This window comes from Rhinolophus sinicus, linkage group LG11 (assembly GCF_036562045.2).
Source record: "Rhinolophus sinicus isolate RSC01 linkage group LG11, ASM3656204v1, whole genome shotgun sequence".
NCBI lineage: Eukaryota > Metazoa > Chordata > Mammalia > Chiroptera > Rhinolophidae > Rhinolophus > Rhinolophus sinicus.
The window spans coordinates 72146826-72172688 of NC_133760.1; the positions used below are offsets into that span (position 1 = coordinate 72146826).

General features: G+C 35.6%; 1 protein-coding gene across 4 annotated transcripts in view; it reads right to left on the reverse strand.

The window, feature by feature from the left end:
- The window catches only part of PTPRZ1 (protein tyrosine phosphatase receptor type Z1), a 165250-nt gene that overhangs the window by 106298 nt on the left and 33089 nt on the right, over positions 1 to 25863 (reverse strand). For all 4 annotated transcript variants that reach the window (XM_019750066.2, XM_019750067.2, XM_019750065.2 and 1 more), the window contains exon 2: positions 5413 to 5478. In XM_019750066.2, the coding sequence (XP_019605625.2) occupies positions 5413 to 5478 (66 nt within the window). The remainder of the gene's footprint in view (positions 1 to 5412; positions 5479 to 25863) is intronic.

Below are 25863 nucleotides of genomic sequence, written 5' to 3' on the forward strand. Positions count from 1 at the left end.
TATTATTATTTTCAATTCGGTACTAAATGATAGTTGCAGACAAATAAATAATGAGGTTTACATCATTTAACTGAGCCCTATTCAGCCTCTACAATGCAATATACTCTGCTCATCAAAGTTAGCATAGGAAAAGTTTTCCCAGAACATAAATTTTAGCTAAGCTCTTGAACATACACAGATGATAGGAAATACCTGTCTATAACGTGCCTTCAAGCAAATCAACTCCTTCTAAATCCTTTTGTGAGATTATCAGATACGCCCAAACTTGTTTAATCTGTTTGGGCTCAAGTTAAGACATTGCCAAATAATAATCACTTGGATTTGCAATGAAACTGCTCAAAGAGCTTTCCTACAACATTTACTTGATCCATGAACAATTAAGTAGGGCATTTTGAAAAAGTTTTTACAAAGAAGAAAATACAGAGCTGTTCAGCGGACTGGTCAGTCTGTGTGTCAGTGATGTCCAGAAAGCCTGACATTAATTGCTGTCTCTCTCTGCTCTGGTTAGATGCCTGTGACATCCTCTCACAGCAACTCAGCCAAGCAAAGACCCTACATTCTGACTGGTGAAAACCCAAAGCTGTGGTTCTCACCCAACTGTCTTGGCCTTCTGAGCTAAAATGAACTTAAGCATGTTGAAAACCTCTTGTTTCAATATACTTCTTAAAAAACTTCACACACTAGAAACAGTAGACAATAAACAGTGAATGTCTCCTGCCTCTTTTGGCCCTCCATAGCCCCATTCCCCAGGGGTAACTACCGTATTGCCAACAGGTATGTGGTATGCATCTTTCCAGGCCTTTCTTCTATGCCCATATATAGTGTTTTTGTTTCTTTGTTTTTCTTTTTTTACAGAAACGAGATAATTCTATACATAGAGTTCTGGAACTTGCTTTTTCTCTCCTAAGTTGGAAATGGTAAACAAACAGTCTGTTGACTACCTATAAGGAGTGATGATTCAAAGAGGAAAATACAATATGTTAAAAAGATCAGTTTCTGAAGTAAAAGAGAGTCTGGATGAGCCAGAAATCAGCCATTATTCTACATGAATTGAAATTTTCTTTCTGAGTTACATTTTAGCCTACTTTCTCCTAGGTTAAGAGAAGTACAACACTAAATCTAACTATATCCAAAAACCAATGCCAAACATCAAACCACAGTCTACACGACCTTATATTATGGCTCTTTAGTTTGCATAAGTAGTATCTTCTAGGCTATATATTTATTGGAATGGAAATACTATTTAGACTGGAAATTCTATTTAAAGAAACAATTTGGTATTTAAAGTCTCTCTCCTCCTGGGTTATTCAGCCACGTGTCTAATAGAGACACATGTGTGGCCTTTCTTATTTGTAGACAATGAAACCCTTTAGCTAAAACTTTAAAGTTGTCTAGTTTTAAGAACTTGAGAATATATCAATATAAAGTTTTGCATTTCAAGTTGCTTTAAAGTATGGTGAAAAAGAAACAACAGAATATTTTAGGAAGTCCAGGAAATGAAGTCTATACATCAATAGTGATACTTCTAAGAATGAAGCAGTGAAAATCCATCCACTACTGACGATCTTATTATGGTGTGAAGTTACAAAGGTCTAATAACTCGAACAGAAGGAAGATTTTAACATCTCATATGACAATCGTGGGCTACGTGGTCATGACATCAAACAATGAAAGACCAAATAACGTAGTTTTCACTTCCACTGAATTGTCTTTGTTTAGGCATTGTCATAGAAAATGTAAGCTTACTAGGAAGAAGGAAACTCATTTTCTGAAATCCTTAAGTGAATTGAAGTTACTAAAGAAAGAATTGGATTTTAGTGCTGATACTCCCAGATTTATAATTCACTCTTTTGTCTCAGTGTGACAACCATGCCTTGCTCACCTTGCTATAATAACTTTAAAACTGGGACTGTCAACTGTATTTACCAAACCTGTCATTTCTCAATGTAATTATAGCCTACATCCTGAATAGAAAAGTCATTTTTAATCTATGCAAAACAAACAAAAAAAAAACCCCACACGACTGAAAGAGTAATACCATCTCATTTTCCTCCCTCTCTTTCTCCACTCATTCTGGTAGCCTCCAGAGATTTCTGTTGTGTTTTCACATATTATAATTGTGTAACCTTTCATAAAGAGCCTCAGCCTAAGTGATTTCATTTCAATAATGTTTGACGTGCTGTATAATATTTTTAAATGGCTTATGGTAGAGCACTGAGCTCTCTTACAGACATACGTTATGATGGCCCTAGTAATTTTCATTAATAGAATTCTGCATGTACAAATATTCAATGGCAAGTCCTTCCTTCTGAGATTGCAGTTAATCTGACAAATTTAAATGCTAACACAACACACGGAAGACCAGGAACATGTAACTCAACAAGATAAGCTGTTATGAATGAAATTAGGACTAAATATGGTCAAAACCAATTTACTTCAACATTCATCAATTAGTTAAATTTAAAAATCTTAAAACTAATGTATTCTTAATTTTTATCCAGTTAGAATAGTTTATCATTTTCTACGTGGAGTAATAAGCATACAAATTGGAAATACTAAAAAATACTAACAACCTTTAAGTACTTGTATTAAAAATTAAAAAAGGGATAATAAACTTTATAGTGAATAATTCGTATTTTAAATGCTTAGCTTTGGTGTGGTTTGCTTGGGAAAGACATTCATTTGGATAAAGACTTTCAATTGTTTACTTTCTGACACTGCAGGTATTCAGACAAAATAATCAATCCACAGTCAGTTTGAGCTAAGCAGTTGTAAAATGTCCTTATCTGAAACTCCGTCCTCACCCTAACTCTGGAACATCCCCTTTTGAGACCTAGCATACCTCCCCCCAGAGCAAATGACATTTTTTCATGAGTCTATCCCTTTGATCACTAGATGGTCCCCTAAAGGCCCTGAAGCCAACAGGCCTAAATTAGGAGTACAATGCAACTGGATTATACAGCAAAGATTTGAAAGAACTGTGCATTGTTTATGCATAGACTCATCCATGAAAACCTGGTCACTCTATAGGTTCCATGTCTACACACAATTTCCCCCATTAAAAGGAAGAGCTCTGTGGCTTCCTCTTAAGATAACAGGATATGCACAGTGGTATCTGCATTTACCAAGAAACGCATTGGTAAAACTGCTGTCTTCTCCTGACTGCATGAGGCACAACCAGCTGCTCAGGGGCCCTGATCTGCTGGAAAACACACAATACTACCGCTCCACCAGTCAACACACATTGGCCTTGGTGGGGAGAACTGTAATCCTCTCTCTCCCTAGGCCATAGGTCCTCCATTTTCCGATGCTAGGTTTAGGGAGAATGGAGTATGCATTAAAACTTGTTTTCCATTTTACTCATCCCTGGTGAATATTTGAGTTTTCTCTCTAAAGGTTTATTGCCTAGAGGAATATAACCTGCTTTTAGTTCTACATTTTATTTTTAACCATACATTATTTTTAGATATTTAAGCTACTATAAAAATGACAATAGATGAATAGACAGGTTGATATACGCCTTCATTTGTATTTTTATCATTTCTTTATTAGAGAATACTTCAAAATTCTTAATACACACCGCCTAATTGCTTTGCAGAGAGGTTACACTAATATATAGTATAAATGAATGACTATCCAGCTGAATGCTAGCCAGGATTGATGATTATCTCTTTGAAACTCTTTACTAATTTGATAGCTTTAAAAATGACATTTTACTTTAATTTGTTTTGATTACCACTGAAGTCCAGATTTTAATTTCTATTATTCATTTGTATTACCTCTTCTGTGAAATGAGTTAAATTAGAACGTGGAATATAACCAAGATAGCCATCAGAGCAAGAAAAATGAACAAGTGAAGGCATAGCTAAGCGGTGGGTTACTTGCAGATAGGTATCAAGTAGCTCTGTGTGGTATCTGGAAGGACCCGCCCTTAATTTACCCATTTATAATTGTGACCCCTAAATCTAAGGAATACTGGGTTTTTATTTTTAATATTTTAAATTCTGAGAAATACATAAAAGCGAAAGTTATCCATAATTCTGCATCACTTTTAATTATTTAAATGCAGTTCTTTCTCATTTTGTTCTTTATATTCCACATAAAGTGAAATCATATAGTATTTGTCTTTCTTTTTCTGACTTATTTCACTTAGCATAATACCTTCCAGGTACATCTGTGCTGTGATTTCACTTTTTTATTTTTTTTATTTTTTATTTTTTTTATGGCTGAGCATTGTGGTGAGATTGTAAATTGGTGCAGCCACTATGGAAAACAGTACAGAGGTTCCTTCAAAAATTAAAAATAGAACTACATATGACCCAGCAATTCAATATCTGGGCATTTATCTGAAGAAATCCAAAACACTCATTTGAAAAGATATATGCACCCCTATGTTCACTGCAGCATTATTTACAACAGCCAAGATATGGAAGCAGGCTTGGTGCCGATCAATAGATGATTGGATAAAGAAGATGTGGTACATATACACAATGGAATATTACTCGGCAATAAAGACTGATTTTTATATTCTTCTTTGTGCTTGAACGTATTTTCTACAATGACTATTTACTACTTTTAGAAGAAGAACAAAAAGAGAAATAAAATGCACGCCTATCTACAAAACCCACAGTGCTGCTCCCTTTCATCTATACAATAAAGTTCAAACTGGTTAGGCTCATGTTAAAGCCCTTCTAATCTGAGTCCATTTTACCAATCTAACCTGAGCAGTACCCAACTTCATCACTCGGCTCTGCCTCAGATGGTCACCAGGCATGTCATGGTCCATCCAGATGCCACCCATGTTCTTCCCATCGGGCCTAGAGCTTCTCCTCTCCCCTAGGGTTTCTGATCATCATTTGGTTGTTACCATTTTAAGGCATCTTCAGATACTCGTGATGCTCTAAGCCAAGTCTAGCAATCGTGCAAAATCATTTTAGACCCTGATTCCAATAAGAGTAATGGTAAGAGCAGAGCAATTCAGAGCAAAAAACCCATCAATATTTGTTAAATGAATTTAAAAAATCACTACTGTGATTATAACAGCAGGTAACATCGCTTGAGAACTTGCTATTTATAAGAAGGCACTGTGCCAATTTCATTTATCTTAATACTCAGAACAATCCTCCGTTTCAAAGATGAAAACAATGAGCCTCAGCTTATGCATATTTCTCAAGGAGATATTACAGCCAGTGTGGATCTGGGATTCAAATCCAGCTCCATCGATACCAGTATCTCTACATGAGCAAATTTGCTAGGCCAAGTCCACTAGAAATCATTTTGCATACATTTGTATTAGTTCGTCTAAATAAATATCCACATAGCGAAGTTAAAAAGATGTGTTGAGCTACAAAGTTTCCTCTTACATATAAAAATAGATAAAAAGCCAATAAAATTTTCTACAGTAATGTTTACCTGTATAGGACCAGCCAATCTCTTCAACAAGTTTTCTCTGTTGTCGGTAGTATCCATAAGCCAAATCTGTAACCAAGAAAAACCAATAAATCAACGTGTGGGAAAACACGTCTAAATTTAAAAAAGTGTAAGATGTGCAAATCGTGCATATCATAAATGGTTCCAGATCACTCCTTTCCATGTTATCTTCCCAATGTCTCTTCCCAACTCCAACCACCACCATTATGGCTCCACTGTTCCTGGTCTCAGAGTTAGTGTAAAATTTCAGGGGGCCCATTTTAAGAATGCTGAAGTTCTGGCAAGGACAAAGCAAATATTCTGGGTAAAGCAGAAGCAACCTAGAGGGGTGCATCCCAAAGAGAGACTGGGGTCAGAAAGGACAGCTTGTCCTATCTTCAAATTTTCTTATCATTCCCTAAGTCTAATGCTTAAAATTCTATTGATTATCAGTACTTCTGGGTTTACAAAAATCCAAGTTTTATCTGTAAATGCTTCTAGGAGACCCAGAGGTTACCATTTTTCGAAATCTGCTTCCTTTATAATACAAAATTAAATTAGGTGCCTTGAGGAAGTGGGAATTGGAATGCATGTATCTCAGCTGGGAGAAAGGTTATGTTAGTGCAGGTAAGCTTGTCCCTTGGAAGAACAGAGATGCCTGAGTGGGGTCATGGGCTTCGTCAGAGTAATGATGCCTCACGACTACAGAGAGAGGCTCTCGATTTAGAACCTGGGGGAAGAGGTATAGAAAGGAAAGTGGGTGGAAGCCTGTGACACTGATTTATAATAAGATGATATATTTGGTCTATCTCCCTGTTTCTGGCACAGAGCTCCTAAAACCTTGGAATTCCCTGAGAAGAGAGGCATAAATGTGTCTTTTGTTAAGTTAATGAGGTGACTTTTGGACCCCCACCAAATGATGGGAGCTGGTTGCCATGAGAGCCACCCCGTGATTAGAGGGTTGGAACTATCAGTCCCTTTTCCCTGTAACCTTTGGGGTGTGAAGAGGTTGAACCAACTGCCAATGGACAGTGATTTAATCAAACAAGCGTATGTAATGAAGCCTCCGTAAAATTTCAGAAGGAGAGGATTTGGAGAACTTCTAGGTTGGTGAACACGTGAAGATTTAAGAACAGTGGCACACCTGGAGAGGGCATGGGAGTTCTGAGACCCTTCCCCATACCTTGTCCTTGCATCTCTTCCATCTGGCTGTTCCTGTTGTATCCTTTAATAATAAACTGGTAATCTAGTAAGTAAAATGTTTCTCTGAGTCTCTGAGTTTAGCAAATTAACCAAACCCAAGGAGAGTCATTGGAACCTCGGATCCAGAGCCAGTGGGTCAGAACCACAGGTGACAACATGGACTTGGTGACTGGTATCTGAAGGGGTGGGGACAATCTTGTAGGACTGAGCCCTAAACCTGTGGGATCTGATGCTAGCTCCATGTAGATAGTGTCAGAATTGAGTTGAACTGTCAGACACCTAGTTGGTGCCCAAGAATTGTTGACATGGGAACCCCTGCCCCACAAGTAGAAATTGTTCCCAGAACCTTTTAAAGGCAAAACTTCACTCTGCAAAATTAAAAATTTTGCCTGAAATCATACTGGCACCCAGGAAATGGGAATGTTATGATTTATCCTCCTCTTTCTTGTGTCATTGTCCGTTAGTCCCAGACTGTAGTAACATCAGTACTACATTTCAATTACATTGTGGGTAAAATAAATCTGTTGGAACTAGGTTTGGAATCAATGTTGAAAAAAGTGTTTCTGTAGAAACGGCTGCAAATAGCTAGTTAACAAATGAAGTTATAAAACGTTATTCATAAATTGAGGTTCTGTCAATACAGCCCTCATGTGAATGCAAGAATTATTTTATACTATTCTATACCATGCCACGCCATGCCATGCCTATATTGATCTTTCTCATCAGTTGGAAAAAGAAACCATTTCTTTTTATTCTCAATAAACAGTTGTTTTCTACTTATCGAGAGTTCCCAATTTTAGGGAAGCAAATATCTAAGGACATTTCAGAAATAATTTTCCTCTCTTCCACGTCATATACTCTCTGATTAGTACCTGTCATAATGTCATATACTCTCTGTTGCTAATAAATCACTGCTAAACTATTTTGCAAAAACTGAAAAGCAGGCCAGCTACCAGAAATACACATCCTGCATCCAAAGATTAATTAAAACATACATTGGAGAAATAAGAGTTTTTTGTTTTAAAAATTTTATTACATGTAAATATTGGTAAATATTCCATTGGCCATGGAGCATATTTCAACACATATTTGTTTTTATAACAGATTTATTGAAATGAAATTTACATATCAGATAATGCACCCATTAAAAGTATGCAAGTTAATGGCTCTTAGCATATTCACAGAGTTGTGCAATCATCACCACAATTTTAAAACATCTTCATTGCCCACCATACCTTTTAGCTGCCACCTCCAACCCCATCCCCACATCCCCCAGGTCTAGACAACCACTAATCTACTGTCTCTATAGATTTGATATTCTAGACACTTCATATAAACAGAATCACACAATATATGGTCCTCTGTGACTGGCTTAATTTAGCATAATTAATGTTTTCTGGCTCCTCCATGTTGTAGCACGTATCAATACTTCATTCCTTTTTATTGCCTAATAATATCATTTTATGGTGACCAAAAAGGCCTTAAAGTTCCCCTCAGCTTGAATAAACTCTGCACTGGCTTCTTCTTGATCCTAGGCCCCTGACCTGCCCTTCTTAGAGTTTAGAAAACTTGTAATTGTAAATTCTCTCTCTGCCCCTTTGAGGTGTAAATCATTTCCCACAACCGTGGCAGTTTTACTACTAGAAATATACTTCTCAAGGACATGGGAATCATCCTTTTGAAAGTAATCATCAGAGGAAATAGCACCCTTATCTCCCAGTTTCTGTGAGCGTGTAGGAGCCTAAGTTCATTGGCGCGCATGCTCCAAGTTGCCTAAGTTCATTGGCGCGGATGCTCTAAGTTGCAAAAACTACCTCCTTTTTCTTTGGAGAAAGCCAGTTAGCAAACACAGATGGCCTATGATTTCTCCCTGAATGTCCTGCAGTTACTTTCCACTGGGGCTCACTCCAGCCTTCAAAAAACCTTATCCCCTCTGCTTCACTGGAATTGAGTTCAGTCTTCATTCTGGCTTCTCTCCCAATTGCAATAGCATTGAATAAACTTTTCCTTCCTGCTTAACTCTGTCCAGTGCAATTTTTGTTTTGATAATGGATATACCACACTTTATTTATCCATTCGTCACAGATGGATATTTAGGTTGTTCACCCTTCTGGATATTTGCTATTCTACTTAAAAAATTAAATATTAGGTTCATTATTTTTCAAATAGAGTTGTCCCATAAAATGATTGCCATTTATGGTTAAATTCTGGGGATGAGTGTTTCTTCATGATCAAGGAATATATCCACTTAAATGTTAGAAAGGGCCTCATTTGACTCAGACTTTAACAGGCTACAAAAAATAAAAACACACAATTCCTATTTTAGAGATAAGGTAATTTATGTCAAAGAAATATAAGTGGCTTGTATAGGTAGTGACAAAAATAGAAACAATACGTGGCTCCTGCCTCCAACTCCACTGAGCCTTCCCCAATATCAAGGATTCCTAACTAATATTTGTTAGGAATTCCTGAGCTAATATTTGTTACTCTGCTAAGGTGCTTTGCTCGAATAGGAACCCCTATAGCATGTAAACCTTCAAGATAAACAAAACAAAACAAAACTATACACCTAGAAATTTACCAGGAGGAATTATTTGGATATATAAATTATTGAGAATTGACTATACACCTGATTGGAGTTGCAATTTTCCTCTGAAACTTTGCACTGACCATAGGGAAAAGATTTATTGTCATCTATTATATGTTTTAAAAATAAACATTTTTAAAATGCAAGACTTTTTCCTGTAAATGCATTTTGATGATTTCAGATCAAATCCATACAAAGCCTACATTTAAAAAGTATTATATTCAAATAAATAACACACTAAGCTCTTGTTTTAATGATTCAGTCTGAAAGATGACAGCAAATATCAGCAGATTTTCACTTTCCTTGTAGGGCTTTAATGCTACACAATGAGCATTTGTCCCTGGTTTTTAATTACTTACGTTAAGAAAGCTTTTTTCAATACAAGATTCCCAGGTGTTGGTAGCTCTCTTCAGTTCCTTTATGTATTGTTCCCTTAATTGTTACTTCAAACAATCCGTTACACATTCATATGCTAATTACATAGTCCTTGGGCGTGAGAGAGTACCCCACTTTTAAAATTCTACTCAGTATTCTGATAGATGAGATGTGATAGCTCCAATGAGCAAGAAAAAAGAAGCTAGGTTCACTGTTTTTTGTTGCATTATATACTTTGAAAACCAGTAAATCCTATATAAAATACAATTTATCAACGTGCTTACACATTTTAAAATCAAATAAAATAATGAAACACAGATTTTTCCCCATTTCTGTGGGTTTTAGTTTCTTTAGCTTTTATATTTTCTTTCTTTCCATTTAAAAATTTTTGCCAGGTCTGTTTTGGTGTGTTTTGTAGTGATAAAACTGAGAAATTTTAGGAATGAATTGTACATAGGAAAATATACATTAGTAAATATTTTTTATGGCTACTCTAAAATTTGTCCTAAAAATATTCTTCATGAAGTCACTTTATGACCTGCTACAAAAATTCAGAGAAATTTTCTTCATATTATTTCAGGTAACCTTAAAAGTTTCTGTTTTAACATATTCCATTTTATACCTACCTTGAGCACCTACATATATGCAAATATGTATATGTGTATATACATATAATCTTTTATTTCACTTTATACTCAGATAATGGAACTCAGAGTTTTGATAAGCACCATATAGAAGATATACATAAAATTAGCTTTTTTTTTTTTTTGCTCATGTTTTTAAAACAACAACAAAAAATCCGGGTGTTTATTTCCTACTAAAACTATCATTATAAATATTTCAAATTATAAAAATGCCTGATTTCACCTTTACCCTAAAGATAGTCTCTGCTTCATGTTGATTAGCTTGCATCCTACTTATCAGCTGTATCCAAACACATAATCTTGCAGCAGTGCTCAGATGAAACACACACACACACACACACACACACACACACACACAATGCCACAAAGTGGCATATATATGACAGGGAGAAGAAATAGAGAATAGAGTGGTCCTCAGAAAAAGAAACTTTGGGTAAAAAATAACCACAGATATATATATATATATATATATATATATATATATATATATATATATATATATATATTTATATAAAGTTTGAAGTCTAGGATTCTAAAACTAGATTTTTCACTTCTCCAAAGTAAATGAAACTAGCATATTTCACATCCTTTAAAAGAAAATCACTAAGGAACTTCAGAGGAGGGGGAAAAGAAGTCAGTTTATGGTAGAAATCTGGAAAGGCAGAGAAGAAGGGATACCATTAGAGGTGACTCTTTAAAGCCCTTGAGTACAAGACTCTGATGAGGAGAGATGTGGAGACAGGGATTGATGCATTCAGGTAGAGGAAGGGCATGAGCACCAAGCCAACGGCAAATTCTGGAACCAAAAGTGTAAGAGGCCAGTTGGCCTCTTGTGTGCAGTCTGCACAGATCACTGGGGACTTATTCTTGGTGACGGCTCATCTAATACAAGAGTCACGTCCATTTTCATACTGTTTTCATCCAACTCTGTCCTTTTATCTATAATATTAATACATTTATTTTAGTATATGTGCTGCCGAAGCGAGCACAATACATTTATTTTAAAAACAGGAAGGAGATGGTCTGCTGAGCTGGCTGAAAAGTGTGACTATATTTCATATATTGAGTATGTTTTAAAGGAAAATATTAAAGAAAAGTGTATAAGTCAAATAAATATTTCTAATTGAAGTGAAAGAGATTGGGGGTGGGTGGGTGAAGAAAGGTAAGTGGCTGATAACCACGTGGAGAAAAGCCTGGGAACCTCTGGCGACAGTCTAACCATCTTTTACTAGAAACAAAATAATAAAAGTCCTCTCTAAGAAAAAAATAAAATCAGAAACATGAGTTAAAGATCTTGTGTGTGTGAGTGTGTGTGTGTGTGTGTGTGTGTGTGTGTGTGTGTGTGTGGTAGAGATAAAACTAATATTTTTTAGGAATGAATTGTACATAGGAAAATATATATTAGTAAATATTTTTTATGGCTACTCTAAAATTTGTCCTAAAAATATTCTTCTTGAAGTCTCTTCATGACCTGCTATAAAAATTGAGAGAAATGTGCTTTATATTATTTCAGGTAACCTTAGAAGTTTCTGTTTCAACATATTCCATCTTATACTCACCTTGAGCACCTACATATATTCAAATATATATAGGTATATGCGTGTATACATATAATCTTTTATTTCATTTTATACTCAGATAATGGAAATCAAAGTTTTGATAACCACCATATGGAAGATATAGATAAACTTAGCAACTGTATATATAATTTTCACCCTAAATTATTTGTTTTCCAATTTCAGCTGCTTTTCAGTGTTAGGAAGAATTTCATTGATTTTTCTCCCCTCTGTAAAGATTTGAAAATAAAAGTACTGTTTACAGTCTCAAAACTTAAATTGTAACTTAATGCCAAACAGGAGGGTAAATTAATTCATATTGTTAAAGGTAGGGAATTCTGGAAAGAAATGAGTTACTAGAGTCTAGGTGACCTCTTTACTTAAGGATAAGGTTAAAAAGAAAGTAAATCCTTAAGACACTATACTAAAACAACAACAAAAAACCAACTGTACACTTATCCAGGGAGATGGAAAGATTGGACATAATGGATAATTGAAAAGCACAAAGGGAACCCTTTCTTCCATATGCTTGTTTTGATCGTCAGACATCTAATTAAATACATATTTCTCATAGGACTAAGGGAGAGTTTGGAGGGAAGCAATTCGATGTCATTGTTCCTTAGACACTGAGGACTGTGTATGTTTCCCCAGAGAGGATTTGTATGTTGGCAATATGTCTATTAACCCTATTTAAAGCTTTTCAATAAAAGCTCAAAATATTCACAAGCTTGTCTTGGTGAAGTAGCCAGTGTATTTTCTTGTACTTAGATATGTGTTTAACCTAATGTGATTTATCTATTATTCCTAGAGTTGAGGTATTTTTCTGTCAAAAACATATTAATAATTTCAATCTTTATTACATGAGCAATAATACATGCCTGTTTCAGATAAATTAGAAAAATAAAGAGAAATAAAATGACTTTAAAAATCACCTACGAGTATAATCCCATCTCTTATGAATAACCACACTTTACAATTCTGTGCATGCATATATGATTGTCTGGTTATACTTATATAATAAATTTATGTTTTACATAAATTGAATTACAGTATTTCATTATGTGGTGACTTGCTTTTTTACATAATGACAAATCACTGATAGTTTCTCAAGTTAATAAATATGGTTTTACAGCCTAACAATTCATTTAAAACATTATCTACTTTTTGAATATTAAATAAATATTGAATATTAAAATAAAAAGTGGATTTAACTTTGGGAAATTTATTCCTTGGGCTTAAATGATATGAGTGACAAAAGTTTCCATTAAGTTTGTTTGAGCTTTATGTTTAAAATAAAGTCTGGGGCCAGCCCGGTGGCTCAGGTGGTTAGAGCTCCATGCTCCTAACTCCGAAGGCTGCCAGTTCGATTCCCACATGGGCCAGTGGGCTCTTAACCACAAGGTTGCCAGTTCAATTCCTCGAGTCCCACAAGGGATGGTGGGCTCCGCCCCCTGCAACTAAGATTGAACCCGGCACCTTGAGCTGAGCTGCCGCTGAGCTCCCAGATGGTTCAGTTGGTTAGAGCGCATCTTCTCAACCACAAGGTTGCCGGTTGAACTCCCGCAGGGGGTGGTGGGCTGCACCCCCTACAACTAGCAACGGCAACTGGACTTGGAGCTGAGCTGCGCCCTCCACAACTAAGACTGAAAGGACAGCAACTTGAAGCTGAACAGCACCCTCCACAACTAGGATTGAAAGGACAACAACTTGACTTGGGAAAAAAGTCCTGGAAGTACACACTGTTCCCCAATAAAGTCCTGTTAAAAAAAAAAAAAAACTTATTAGAAGAAAGAGCTAAAAATAATACTAGAAGTTGGAAGAGAATTGAATCTGTATAAGAATAAGCATACAAAAATGGGTAGAAAACACAGAATTCATCAAATTATAAAAATAAAGTAATATTACATTTGAGTTCTGTATTAGTATACAGCATTTCCCCGAAAATAAGACCTAGCCGGACAATCAGCTCTACTGTGGCTTTTGGAGCAAAAATTAATATAAGACCCGGTCTTATTTTACTATAAGACTGGGTCTTATATAAGATCGGGTATAATATAATAATATAATATAATATAATATAATATAATATAATATAATATAATATAATATAATATAGGGTCTTATATTAATTTTTGCTCCAAAAGACACATTAGAGCTGATTGTCCGGCTAGGTCTTATTTTGGGGGAAACATGTTACTATTATATACTGTTATATTATTATCGGAACAATCGTGTGTTATCATTTAGGAATCTAAATAACGTTTCTGTTGTGAAGTCTTATGCTAGTGTGCTTTCAATGAAATCAGGAGTAGAGCAAAATGTCTGCTGTGTGGTTCTATTATTAGGATCACTCGGGAAGTTCTAACAACTAGCACATAAAATACCCAATTAGAGGATTCAGTGGGGTTCCATTCACATTTACCACAACAAGCATAAAACACCAAGAAGGTACATAAAGAAAGACATGACTTATTATTAACATAAAGGAAAACGTGAATAGAGACATCCTTAAGTGGAAACATTGCATTTGCGGAACACATCAGTTCTTCCCATGTCAATGAACTCAAGGTCAGATCTCAATGAGATGTTTTTAACTTGCAGAGTTATTCTAAAGTTCTGATAGAAATTGAAATGGAAAATAATAATTAATAAGAAAGTTAAGAAAAAGAGTGAAATAATGGGGGCTTGGTCAACAAGTTCTTAGAAGATAAATTGACAGGCAGATCAATAGAGCAAAGCATATAGCACTAAAATTGGACCTCGTATAGATATGAGTTTAATCCATGATAAAGGAAACAGCACAGCCAGTTAAGGAAAGTATGAAAGTTCAATTTTGGGGACACTGACTATTTAGTAAAATAAATGAAGTCACACTTCACACATGTATCAAAATAAAGTTCAAGTGAATTAAAGACTGAGTAAAAAAGGATTCACAAACAATATAAGTGAATGTTTAACTTATTATAAAATAGGGAAGGGATTTGTACACATGAACGAAAGAAATCAGAAAGAAATATTCATAGCTTTGTTTATATAACATTCAAAACATGTTTAGAAAAATGTTTAGTGAAATGCAAATTACAAATGTTAAGCTATTGGTAGCTGCTAAAATACACTGAACAAATATAACAATAAATTCCAAACATATAGAATTCTTACAAACCAATAAGGTAAATACACGAGCAGACAAGTTTTAAAAATGCAAATATAATTAAGTAATTAACCTATAAAGAAATGTTAGACTTTAGTGGGTATCAAAGAAACAGAAATTAAAATAATACTGAGATAGGCTTTTTCCAGTTACCAAATTGTCAAAGGTTTGTTATTTTTGTTTTCTTGTAATATTCACTGATACACAAAACATTTTGATAAGCTCTTTTACATACAGATGTAAGTATGAACTAGTATAAATTTTCTGGAAACTAAGCTGGCAAGAGTTATCAAGATTCTTAAAATTCTTCATATCCTTTAAGATAGTAATTCTATTTTAAGGAATATATTTTAAAAGATTAACAGAACACAGTGCCATGTACAAAGACATTTACAGCACTAAAACTAACAATGGAAATATGTTAATGTACAAAAAATGGTGGAAGTTTAAATAAATTATGCAACGTTCACAATATGAAATGTGAATTCATTGTTTCAAAAATATTTATTGATGTGGAGAAATGCACATTATATAAAACCTTATCAATAGTTACAATTTTTAAAATATTACATATAAAGAGGATGTCAAAAAATGTATACGTATCTTAAGAAAGAAAAAACTGTATTAAAATTATAATGCTCAATATACACCGATAACAAAAAATGACTACAGGTCATGTGTACACATTTTTTTGGCACCCCCGGTATATTCAGAAATCTCAATTTCTCTGCATGGTGCCATTGAGAGTGATTTTAACTTTTTGATGTGTTCTTATGCTGTCCATATATTTTATGAGTTTGTATTAATTAAATATTTAAAAAATGTAAAGCATATATGCCCTTCTGAAAAACTCTCTCTGATTCTACAGCAAAACAGTTTACAGACAAGGGTTTCGAAAACTGAGTAAACAAAAATGGGTTTTAATTTTGTCTTTACCCAGAAAAACCTTGAAACCCATTTTTCTTTCTTATTTTGGATTTTAGAATCAAAGCTTTTCCTTATTCCCAAGAGATCGCATGCATTAGCTAGCATTAACAGCATTTGTAAGTTACGTTTAGGAAATCAGAGTCAAGCCTACACATGGGAGGCAACCTGAGCAATTTCAGTACCAAGAAATTAAAAACAAGAGCCACAGCAAAATAAGCAACACAGCAAAGCTTAGACCATCTTACTGGCCATGATGATCAGATTGTAATGAGTCGTCTGTTTTTGGGTAAACTTTGACACAGCCTTATTTTAATTTGTGACTTACTTCTAAAACAAGTAAGATAGATCAAATGAAGCCCAAACACACATTATCTACCCATTAAGCAGGAATATCTGGCAACTCTGTGAGTTGGCATCCTGTTCTGAAAGAGGTGTGGACCTCATGACAAAATTGCTGCCAGTGTGTTGACTGATTCATTATGTAGTTGTGTCTGGGCAAGGCAGACGGATGTTCTTGATTTCAGTCCCAGGTGATGACTGAAAAACTCGCTTTTGTCACATGTTTCATGTAGACTTTTTTTTTTTCACTGGTCTAGAAAAAAGAAAGCTTTTATTCATAGGAAGCATATTCATTATAATAAACAGGCTGATGATTTTTCAATAAATTTTTAATGATGTTAAATATTTTTGATTTGCTTGGGCAATGCTTCAGAAAGAAACCAGAGTAAGTGTGGTACATCAGCCCAATTTCAATTATAAACATATATCAATATTTTGCACCTCGTTTCAGTGATTCTTAGGGTCAAAAATCTAGACCCTCCCTTTGAGTGGTAACCTTGGAGAAGTCACATGTGTTTGCTGGTATTTCTACAGTTACAAAATGGGGGTGGGTATCTCCTGTCTAGTTAGAAGGATACTGTAATAAAAGGGCATATGTTAAACCATTTTGAGCTCTGTGAAAAAATATGCTTCTATCAGCTCATATTATTTCCTAAATTTATTTTTCAGGTATTAAGTTTTTTCTTTCAATAGGGAAGCAAAATCCAAAAGAAAAAAAGGTGACATTTCTACCATATGCATAGCACACCCTTGTTCAGTCACAACATTATTCATTTGTTTAATGTTGCTGTCTGATTTTTAGACTAAAGTATTCTTTACTTTTAAAGTATGGACACCCACCATACACAAATGGAATATACAAATCCCTATATTCAAAAGTTTAACTGAGTCCCACAAGAACAGCATGAGTACTGAAAAAACATAATAATTAATTTTAATTAAACTTAAAGGGATTATCTCAATCTAATTTCCTAGAACATTCCAAAATGCATATATTTTAACAAGATTTTCAGAACATTTAGACTTTCCTTGTTTCAGAAGACTTAAGGCAGTTTAGGATCATTATTTATTTAAAATTTCGTATTTTTACATTTTAAAGAAGTTCATTTTAGAACGATTTTCCCCACTAGCAATTTCAAGAAATTAAATAGTTTGATGACATCCTTAATCAGTCGGCTCTCAGTTGTTAAGAAGCACTTACCTATATTAGTCACTGATTTTGTTCATAACTGTATTAAAATGATTTATTGCTTTATTGATATAGATGTTTCATTGCCCCTAGACTATCAGGTGATAAATATTCATCATCTTAGCTTGCTCTGTTACAAAGCTGATTTAAAGTGAGTAAAAACTGCTCAAATCCTATTGGCTCCATTGCTTGGGACAGTATAGAGTTGTTCTATCTGGGTAGAAGAACCATTCTATTTGCTTCCCTTTCCTCTGCTTGATACGCTCCCCACTCCCCACCCCACCCATGCCTCTACTCTTTGCAAAGCTTCCCACTGCACTCTTATCTTTCTCGTAGACATGTGCATTCTTCATGGAACCTGGTGTCTCCAGGATGGCCATTCTCTGAACCACCAAAGTCCACTCTAAGAAAATAGGCGTCAGTTCGATCATCAATCACGACACACTTATCTTCAAGTCTTGCCCTGGTGATCTATCCTGACCAGCGACAGCCCTGGGTCTTACACTAGGCCCACTGTTGCAACAATTTTTCCCAACTTTTGCCTGAAACTTGAAAGTGCTCTGCAATGGCAGATGTTCAAGACGCTCATTTAGGTTGTGTAGATAACCCAAGTTTATTGCACTCAGAGGAACACTCTTTTTAAAAAAGCATTCCTGTTCAGCAGATAATTAATAGCCTTGGAGAACACAGCTCATTAGTTACTTTGTACACACAATCACAAATGGTTGGCTGGGGGTTGGATATTATTTATTTTGGAATAGTAAACTCAGTTGGAACAAGTACATCTCTCTCCAGGTTTACTGTTTGTGAGGATGTCAGGAGACTGAACAAGTCACTGCAGGGTTTCAAGCTGGATGGCAACCAGGACTCTGCTGGCATTCTGCCCTGGAGTTACTGGGCCACTGGGACACCTCAAGATAATTAACATAGTCCTGCAGTGTCTGATGTGATAATGGTGCTGGTTACTTGGAACAGAGAATCTTACAACAGACCAAGGGTCATCCCCGCACCTAAAGGGAAAAGAGAAGTTATTTTTTATGAAGGGATGTAAGTCTTAAAATTTATATATATTATGAAGACTTAAGATATCGAAATAGAACTTATGTTTTTCATTCGTATATTTTTAAACATCTAAGAGGCTACACTTTTCTGAAGTTTATGCTTTTGCTGTTAATTTCATTTTTTTGGTGGCAAATGTTTAACTGATAATCTATTATATGTCTAGCCAAAGACACATTGATTGAACCTGGAAAATAAAATCTCATATCCACTTTGTGCTCAAGGGAATTCTATTTTATTGGTGCCTTGAGTTTTATAATAACAATAATAATAATAATAATAAATAATAATAATAAAATGGAGGGCCTGAATAGATCATGAATAAGAGAAATGCTACAATCACCACTCCAAGTTTACCATTAAATATAGAAATGGTAAATTTTTTATTATAAATACTACTTTTCTCCCATATTTACTCTTTAAATGGTCATACTGACTGGATGTAGATTACAGGAAGAAAAGGCGAGGGCTAAATATGAAGTCATCTTACATGTCTGTATTTAGCGCTACATCTCATTAAAGATTTTATGTTCATGTTTTCTAGTTTACGGGGACATGCCTCCTACAGTGGCTGAACTTCTCCGGGCAACTTTGCCACTCACAAAGTAAAAAACTATTTTTCATTTGTGATACTTTGAAATCATAATGGAAAGAGACTGGAATGAGAGATGGGGCCAGAAGAACTAAGGATGTAAATCTTGGCTTTTACATTTCCCAGCTGTGGCCTTTTGGAAGGGTCATTGGTCCTTTCAGAGCCCCAGTTCCTCTATCTGAAACAAAAAGTCTTCCAGGTCTGACGAGGTGGTTTGAGATCCAGTGAATTCATTCATTTGAGTGTGTTTATAAAGGATAAGACAATATACTAACATAAGTAATAATGTTTTCATCTGGGAAGTAAACTGAACCCTATTTAAACATTATTTTATAGAATGAACAAGCTTATTTCATGTATTGATAAGGCAGGAGTTTTTTCTTTTATGTGCCATATGAGATATTACTCAATTATGTTGTTTAAAATGGTTCTTATATTGCTTACTATCTCTGTAGGCAAGTCAATGTTTGTCTTTAAGTCTCAATTCCCATAGCTACAGAATGGGCATAATATCAACGTATGATTGGGATAAAGCACACCTAGCTATTAGTCCAGATAAATATTTATTTTACGTTTAGAGTTCATCCTGCGATTGCTTTTTTCCAACTTCATCAATTTCACTGATTCATCAACTTCTTTTGAAAATAAAAATCTTAATGAGTGGCAAGTCATTTTACATGAAGATACTTTCAGATATATGTTCACTGAATTCCAATTCAAGGAGAGGTCCACATTTTTTAACCTATGTTTTCATAGTCAGATTTACTAAATATCATACATAATCAGAATGAAAAGATACAAAGAAGTAAGCAATCAATAATAAACACATTTTAATTTAATTAAACTGATAAAAATTCATTTAAAAAACTAAATAGTTATAAAAATAGCTTCAAAGCAAATGAGTAGTAGATTTCTTCTTCTATCACATTAGCAATACCCAAAGTTTAGATTTTGACATCCTCAACATACACACAAGTTATCGTGAATCCAGAAGAAAGTGAGAGTCACAAAAACTATCCCACAGAAATGGATCTAAGATAGTCAACTGTGTCTAATGTAAAGGAGAAAATTTGGGGCAAGGAACTCCAATGGTATCAAAAAGTGCCAGTGGATAGTTGAGGAAATTGACCAAACAACCATTAAGAATCAGAAAAAAGCCTCAAAAATAGTAATGGGCTATTTAATGATGTGAAAAACGGTGCTCATTCTTCAACAGAATCTCAAGGAATTCATACAGATGAAAATACTGATGAGATGCCATTTAAAAATTATATTATGTTAAAGAGATTTTTAACAAAGTAGAAAAACATATTTATATTTCAGAAAGATTTTATCATAAACTGCAGATTTTTAAAAATATCTTGGTCTTTAAAGGATATGTTTTAGTTACTTAAAAATTTCAATTCTGTCCCCTTCCATCACAATGGTGCCAAATGGAATGTTTATGTAGAATTCATTTAATAGTAAGTGGCTTTATATTGAACTGTAAGCACTAGAGACACATTACTTAAAACGGTCCTCTTCAAGGAGTTTGCAACCTAACAGCATAATGTCTACTGTTCTTTAAAAGTGTCATTCAAGTTCATTAGCAAGCTAAGAAAAACAGTGACTAATGAAATACAAATAAACTACCATTTTAGACCTCAGAAAAAAGAGCTTATACAAACTGTGAATTCCTTCCATTTTAAATATCTATGTACCTCCAACTAACTAAAGTGTCTCGTTTCATATATTTAAATGAAAGATATGTTTCCTGTGAGGATGGGTTTCCCAGAAGCCTCTCTGGTATCAGAGCAAAGGGCATTCATTGGCCAAGAGGTTTGGCATTTTCCAAGGAGATCCCTGCCCGACCCCTTGAGATTATGTGCTTGCTTTGTACCTGAACCATTCTAGTTACTCCAGTGGCTGGAGAATCACTGTTCGTTCCTGCTCAGGGAGTGTCTGCTGATTTGGGGTGGTGTTCCTCACCAGGAGAACTGGCGGTGATACCATTGCCTGGACTTGGCTTTTCCATCTCCCCCAGAGCCTGTCGGTCAGCAGGAGCGTGTAAGGTACATCATGACACCCTACTGGGCCTTGCTTATTCACCTCTCCTGAAGGGAGAAAGACCACCCCCATCTCCCTGGCACATCCAACAAAAATTAATGTGATATGATCAGCTCCTCATATAATGTTGTCCTTAATGCCCAGTCCACCGAATTATTTATGGGAAACCCAGCAGTGCTTTTGGATAGAACAAGAAAACCCTGGGATGTTTTCATCTGTAAAACCAGCATGGTGCCTGGTGCAAGAGTGAATAAATGAATGAAAGTTATGAAACTCACCACATGTTCAGTTCTATAGTCAGGAGATGTACCGTGAGTATCCAGTCAAAAAATCTTTCAGGACAAAAGGCATTGAGGAATTTATTCCACCGACTTCAACAAACCTAGTATGTTCTGATTTTAATCATATTTTTCATTTTGGTCTTGAAAATACCACTGACCACCCAGGACATTTCAGAAACAAAAAAGATTAATAGATGATTTACGATTTTAATGACCTTGTTTCTTTGAATTCAAGGCATGTCTTGAGGATTTTTCACAAAAACAATCGATCCTTTTCATGGCTAAATGCTGCTGTAACTTCCTGCGCACACAGAGCAAATTACCATGGACACACACACCCATGCCTTTCCCACCCTAGAGCTCCAGAAGTTTACATTTGAGCACAAGAAGAAAGACCAGTGGCGTCTTTTTATGGATGAAGCTTACTTAGGTCCTTAAACAGTACACAGCTTTGTAAGCGATAATACAAATCACTACCAGAAATTTCTATCACGTTACATTGTTTTCCTATACAAATTAAAATAGCAATGCTCCAAAAACTCAGATAATATCAAGCAACCACAAGTCAATGATTTAAGACAGAGGTCAACACATGTGATTTCACAGAGGTGTAACAACCGATGGCTAAGAAAAGCAATCCCAGGTTTTTGTCTCTCTGAAATAGATGCGTGTATAGAGGAAAAGAGGATAAGGATGCAATTAAAAAGAATAAATATAGTCTGTGTGGCAAGATAATTCCAGGCAGTAGTTCCAGTGTTTCCCAGTAACTAACTTGGATGATTTTTGCCCAAACTTTATGATTGATTTCCTGAATTGTTTATTTAATTTGTGCAAATAATTTGAGCATTCTTTCGATGGACTATTATATAATTTGAAACTCTACCGTGTTTCCCCAAAAATAAGACCTAACCGGGCAATAAGCCCTAGCATGATTTTTCAGGAGGACATCCCCTGAACATAAGCCCTAATGAGTCTTTTGGAGCACAACATAATATAAGACCCAGTCTTATTTTCGGGGAAATATGGTACTCTTATTGTATGGTATTGACAGTACTCAATGAAAAACAAAAGAATGAGAGAAAACTTTCCTCTTTACTTGTGTCTAAGGTAAGAGCATCGTTCCACTCTCTTTGGATAATTATTCCAAGGTAAACTTGCGTTTTATGTGCCGTGCGTGTTGATTTATTTTATAAAATGAGGGCAGGTTAAATGTAACATCATTTTATCAAATACGTATTTGCTAAATAAAGGAATTAATTCAAAGACTGTATACACAGGTGATATAAAAACATCTTGGGAAGTGCCAAATTAAGATAAACATCCAGGTATCTCATCTACTCCAGATAGGTACCTTGCTATTGATACAGATGCAAAGTTTTCAGGGTCAGGTCCCTGAGTGCAGGGCTTCTCAAGCTTTTTCATACGATGACTCAGTTAGAAAATGACAAATTTTTGCAATGCCCTGGGCTGATACATAGGAGCTGAAAAGATGAATATTAGACACAGCTGTCACCCACTAGCAACTTTGTACCTCAGAGCCCTTCTCAGCCATTTCATTGCCATAGCGCTATTCTCTCCCTTCTCTGTCTCCTTACCCATGCCCAATCCTTCTCATCCTTCGAGTGGTACCTTAATACCACTTCTTCAAAGAAATTCTTTCTCTTATGACTCTTACACAGTATTTCTCACAATCATAATTGAGTAATAACTTGTGTAATTATTTTTGATATTTATTTACTGTGTGAGAGGCCCTACTGTGTGAACACCTTGAGAATTGGAAATGTGTCTATTTGTTTTGCTCAGCACCTAACATAGACACAAAGTAGATACGAAATAAATACTCATTGAATAAACTACAAATTTAGGATTTATAATCTCAGAGAAATGTTCCCTGCCACATAGAATTCATTTACCTCTCCCCGGTCATCAACATTTTCCAGACCAGTGACTGTGCTAAGTCTCTCCCTTTACTAATAGGAGCTGACCCAACATTCTCTTATCACCAAGAAAACAGAAGCCATTGCACTGGAAATGTTGCAATGAAAAGTTCCCTCGTCTCCACGCTTTAATTACCTTTAACCCTCACCATTAACCTCTTTTCCCTTGTTCTCTGTGGGGACACAGAGAAAGATGTCCCCACACTTTCCCACTCTCCTTCCTCCTCTAGGATTTATTGGGCTTCAATCTCTCTTTCTTCACTGAATTGATTTCTTGGACCCTTGAAATACACTCAAGCCTGGTACTCTAAAATTTCCCCTTCCCATGACCCCTCTTTACCAAGTGCACTAAGCATCTTTGATTGTATACGTTATCCTAATGGCAGCTGTTATACTCCTTCAGTGTATGTACACCTGTCTATCTCCCTTCTGTCTGAGATTCACTGTAAGAAAAGAAACCAGTGAATTCTTGGATACTCTCTAATGCCAGGCACAGAATAAATACTCTTTACATATTTAAGGCAAAAAATAAACAAAGAATCAATAAATATATAATAGTGCAAAGCAGTGCTAAACCCGTTATCAACTTTAGAAAAATCTCTTATATTTCCCATACTTGACTGACAGCTCTCAAAGAACAGTGGATAAGGATGCAATTTGATAATGAAATGCTGAATTCGGTAATTTAGCATTTCTACTTTTTCTCCTGAATCCTTCTGCTCTAACTGGCACCACAACCTACTGCCCAGGCGGTATCCTCAGGTTTCCTTCATTCTGATGGCTATTTCACTGGTTGCAATCTGAACTCCACGAATCCCCCTGTGGGTTTCTTCCCTTGCTTTTGGTGGAGCACTGAAGCACATTCCAGTAGCTTCTGAGAAAAAGGGCACGAGATGAAAGTTTTAAGATTCTCTATGATGAGATTGTCTTGTTCTAGCTCCACAATGCTAGGTTGAAAATAACTTTGCTCCCTAATTTTCAAAGTATGTATTGTTCTTTTATCCTCTAATTTCCATTGTGGATATTAAGGAATTTGATGCCTTTTTTATTCTCAGTCCTTTGTATATTGAGTCTGCTTCCCCCCCCACCCCCCCCCACCGTGAAACATTCAGAATCTTTTATACCCAGTGTTTTGAATTTTCGTAACAATATGCCTTTGGTTTGGATTTTTTATCATTGACTATATTGGGTCTATCATGGCTTTTTCAAACTATCCTGTTTTTCAGTAACAATATTTTCTTGCTATTTCCTTTATAAATTTCTCTTCTTTCCTTCTGTTTTTCATTTTTCTGAAACTTCTATTAGTTAGATATTTGATTTTCTGGATTGACAATCTACTTTCAATTGTCTCCTCTTTCTTGTTGTCCACATCTTTGGGTTTTTATTCTTCTTTTAGGAAAAATTTCTACCTAATATTTGATAGTTTATTTTAACCATTATTTCTTCATTATTAAAAAAATAAAATTCTAAGGGCTCTTTGTTTTTCTCTTATGCTATTTTAAAAATATCTTGTTCTCATGTTGTGAATGCAAAATCTTCTATTTCTCTAAATATATAATTATAGATTTTATAAAATTTCATTCTATTTTCTGCTTTGTCTCAGTTTCTTCTGAGTTCTTCTTTTTTTTTTTTTTTTTTTTAAAAAAAAGATTTTATTGGGGAAGGGGAACAGGACTTTATTGGGGAACAGTGTGCACTTCCAGGCCTTTTTTCCAAGTCAAGTTGTTGTCCTTTCAATCTTAGTTGTGGTGGGTACCATTCAGCTTCAAGTTGTTGTCCTTTCAGTCTTAGTTGTGGAGGAAGCAGCTCAGCTCCAGGTCCAGTTGCCGTTGCTAATTGTAGGGGGCGCAGCCCACCATCCATTGCGGGAGTCAAACCGGCAACCTTGTGGTTGAGAGGACGCGCTCCATCCAACTGAGCCATCCGGGAGCTCAGAGGCAGCTCAGCTCAAGGTGCCATGTTCAATCTTAGTTGCAGGGGGTGCTGCCCACCATCCCTTGTGGGACTCGAGGAATTGAACTGGCAACCTTGTGGTTGAGAGCCCACTGGCCCATGTGGGAATCGAACCGGCAGCCTTCGGAGCATGGAGTTCCAACCACCTGAGCCACTGGGCCGGCCCCCTGAGTTCCTCTTTCTATGCTTATGTATTTGTTTGTTTTGATCACTTTCATGCTTGTGGCATTCCTTCAATATATGGTCACTTCAGACTGACACTTCTTATTTATAAGTAAACATGAAAATCCAGAGCAGATGTATTTGGTGAATGAAATCTGTCCAATGATATGTTTCACTATAGAGTGATCACAATATAAGATCGATTTTCCACTGTGGAGTTCCAAATGTTCACATCTCTTGTCCACACAGATATGAATGCTTTTGGCATTCTGGGAGCAGGATGCAGGAATGCATTACATCTGATGCTCAGACTTTCAGTTAATTCCCCTATTCTCTCTCCATTATTCATCTCTGCCCTCTGCTAGCATGAGTTTCCAAGGCAAGGTATAAAGGGGAAGATGAAAGTTTAATTTGAAAATAGAAGAGCAAGCGAATTGATTCAAAACAACAAAC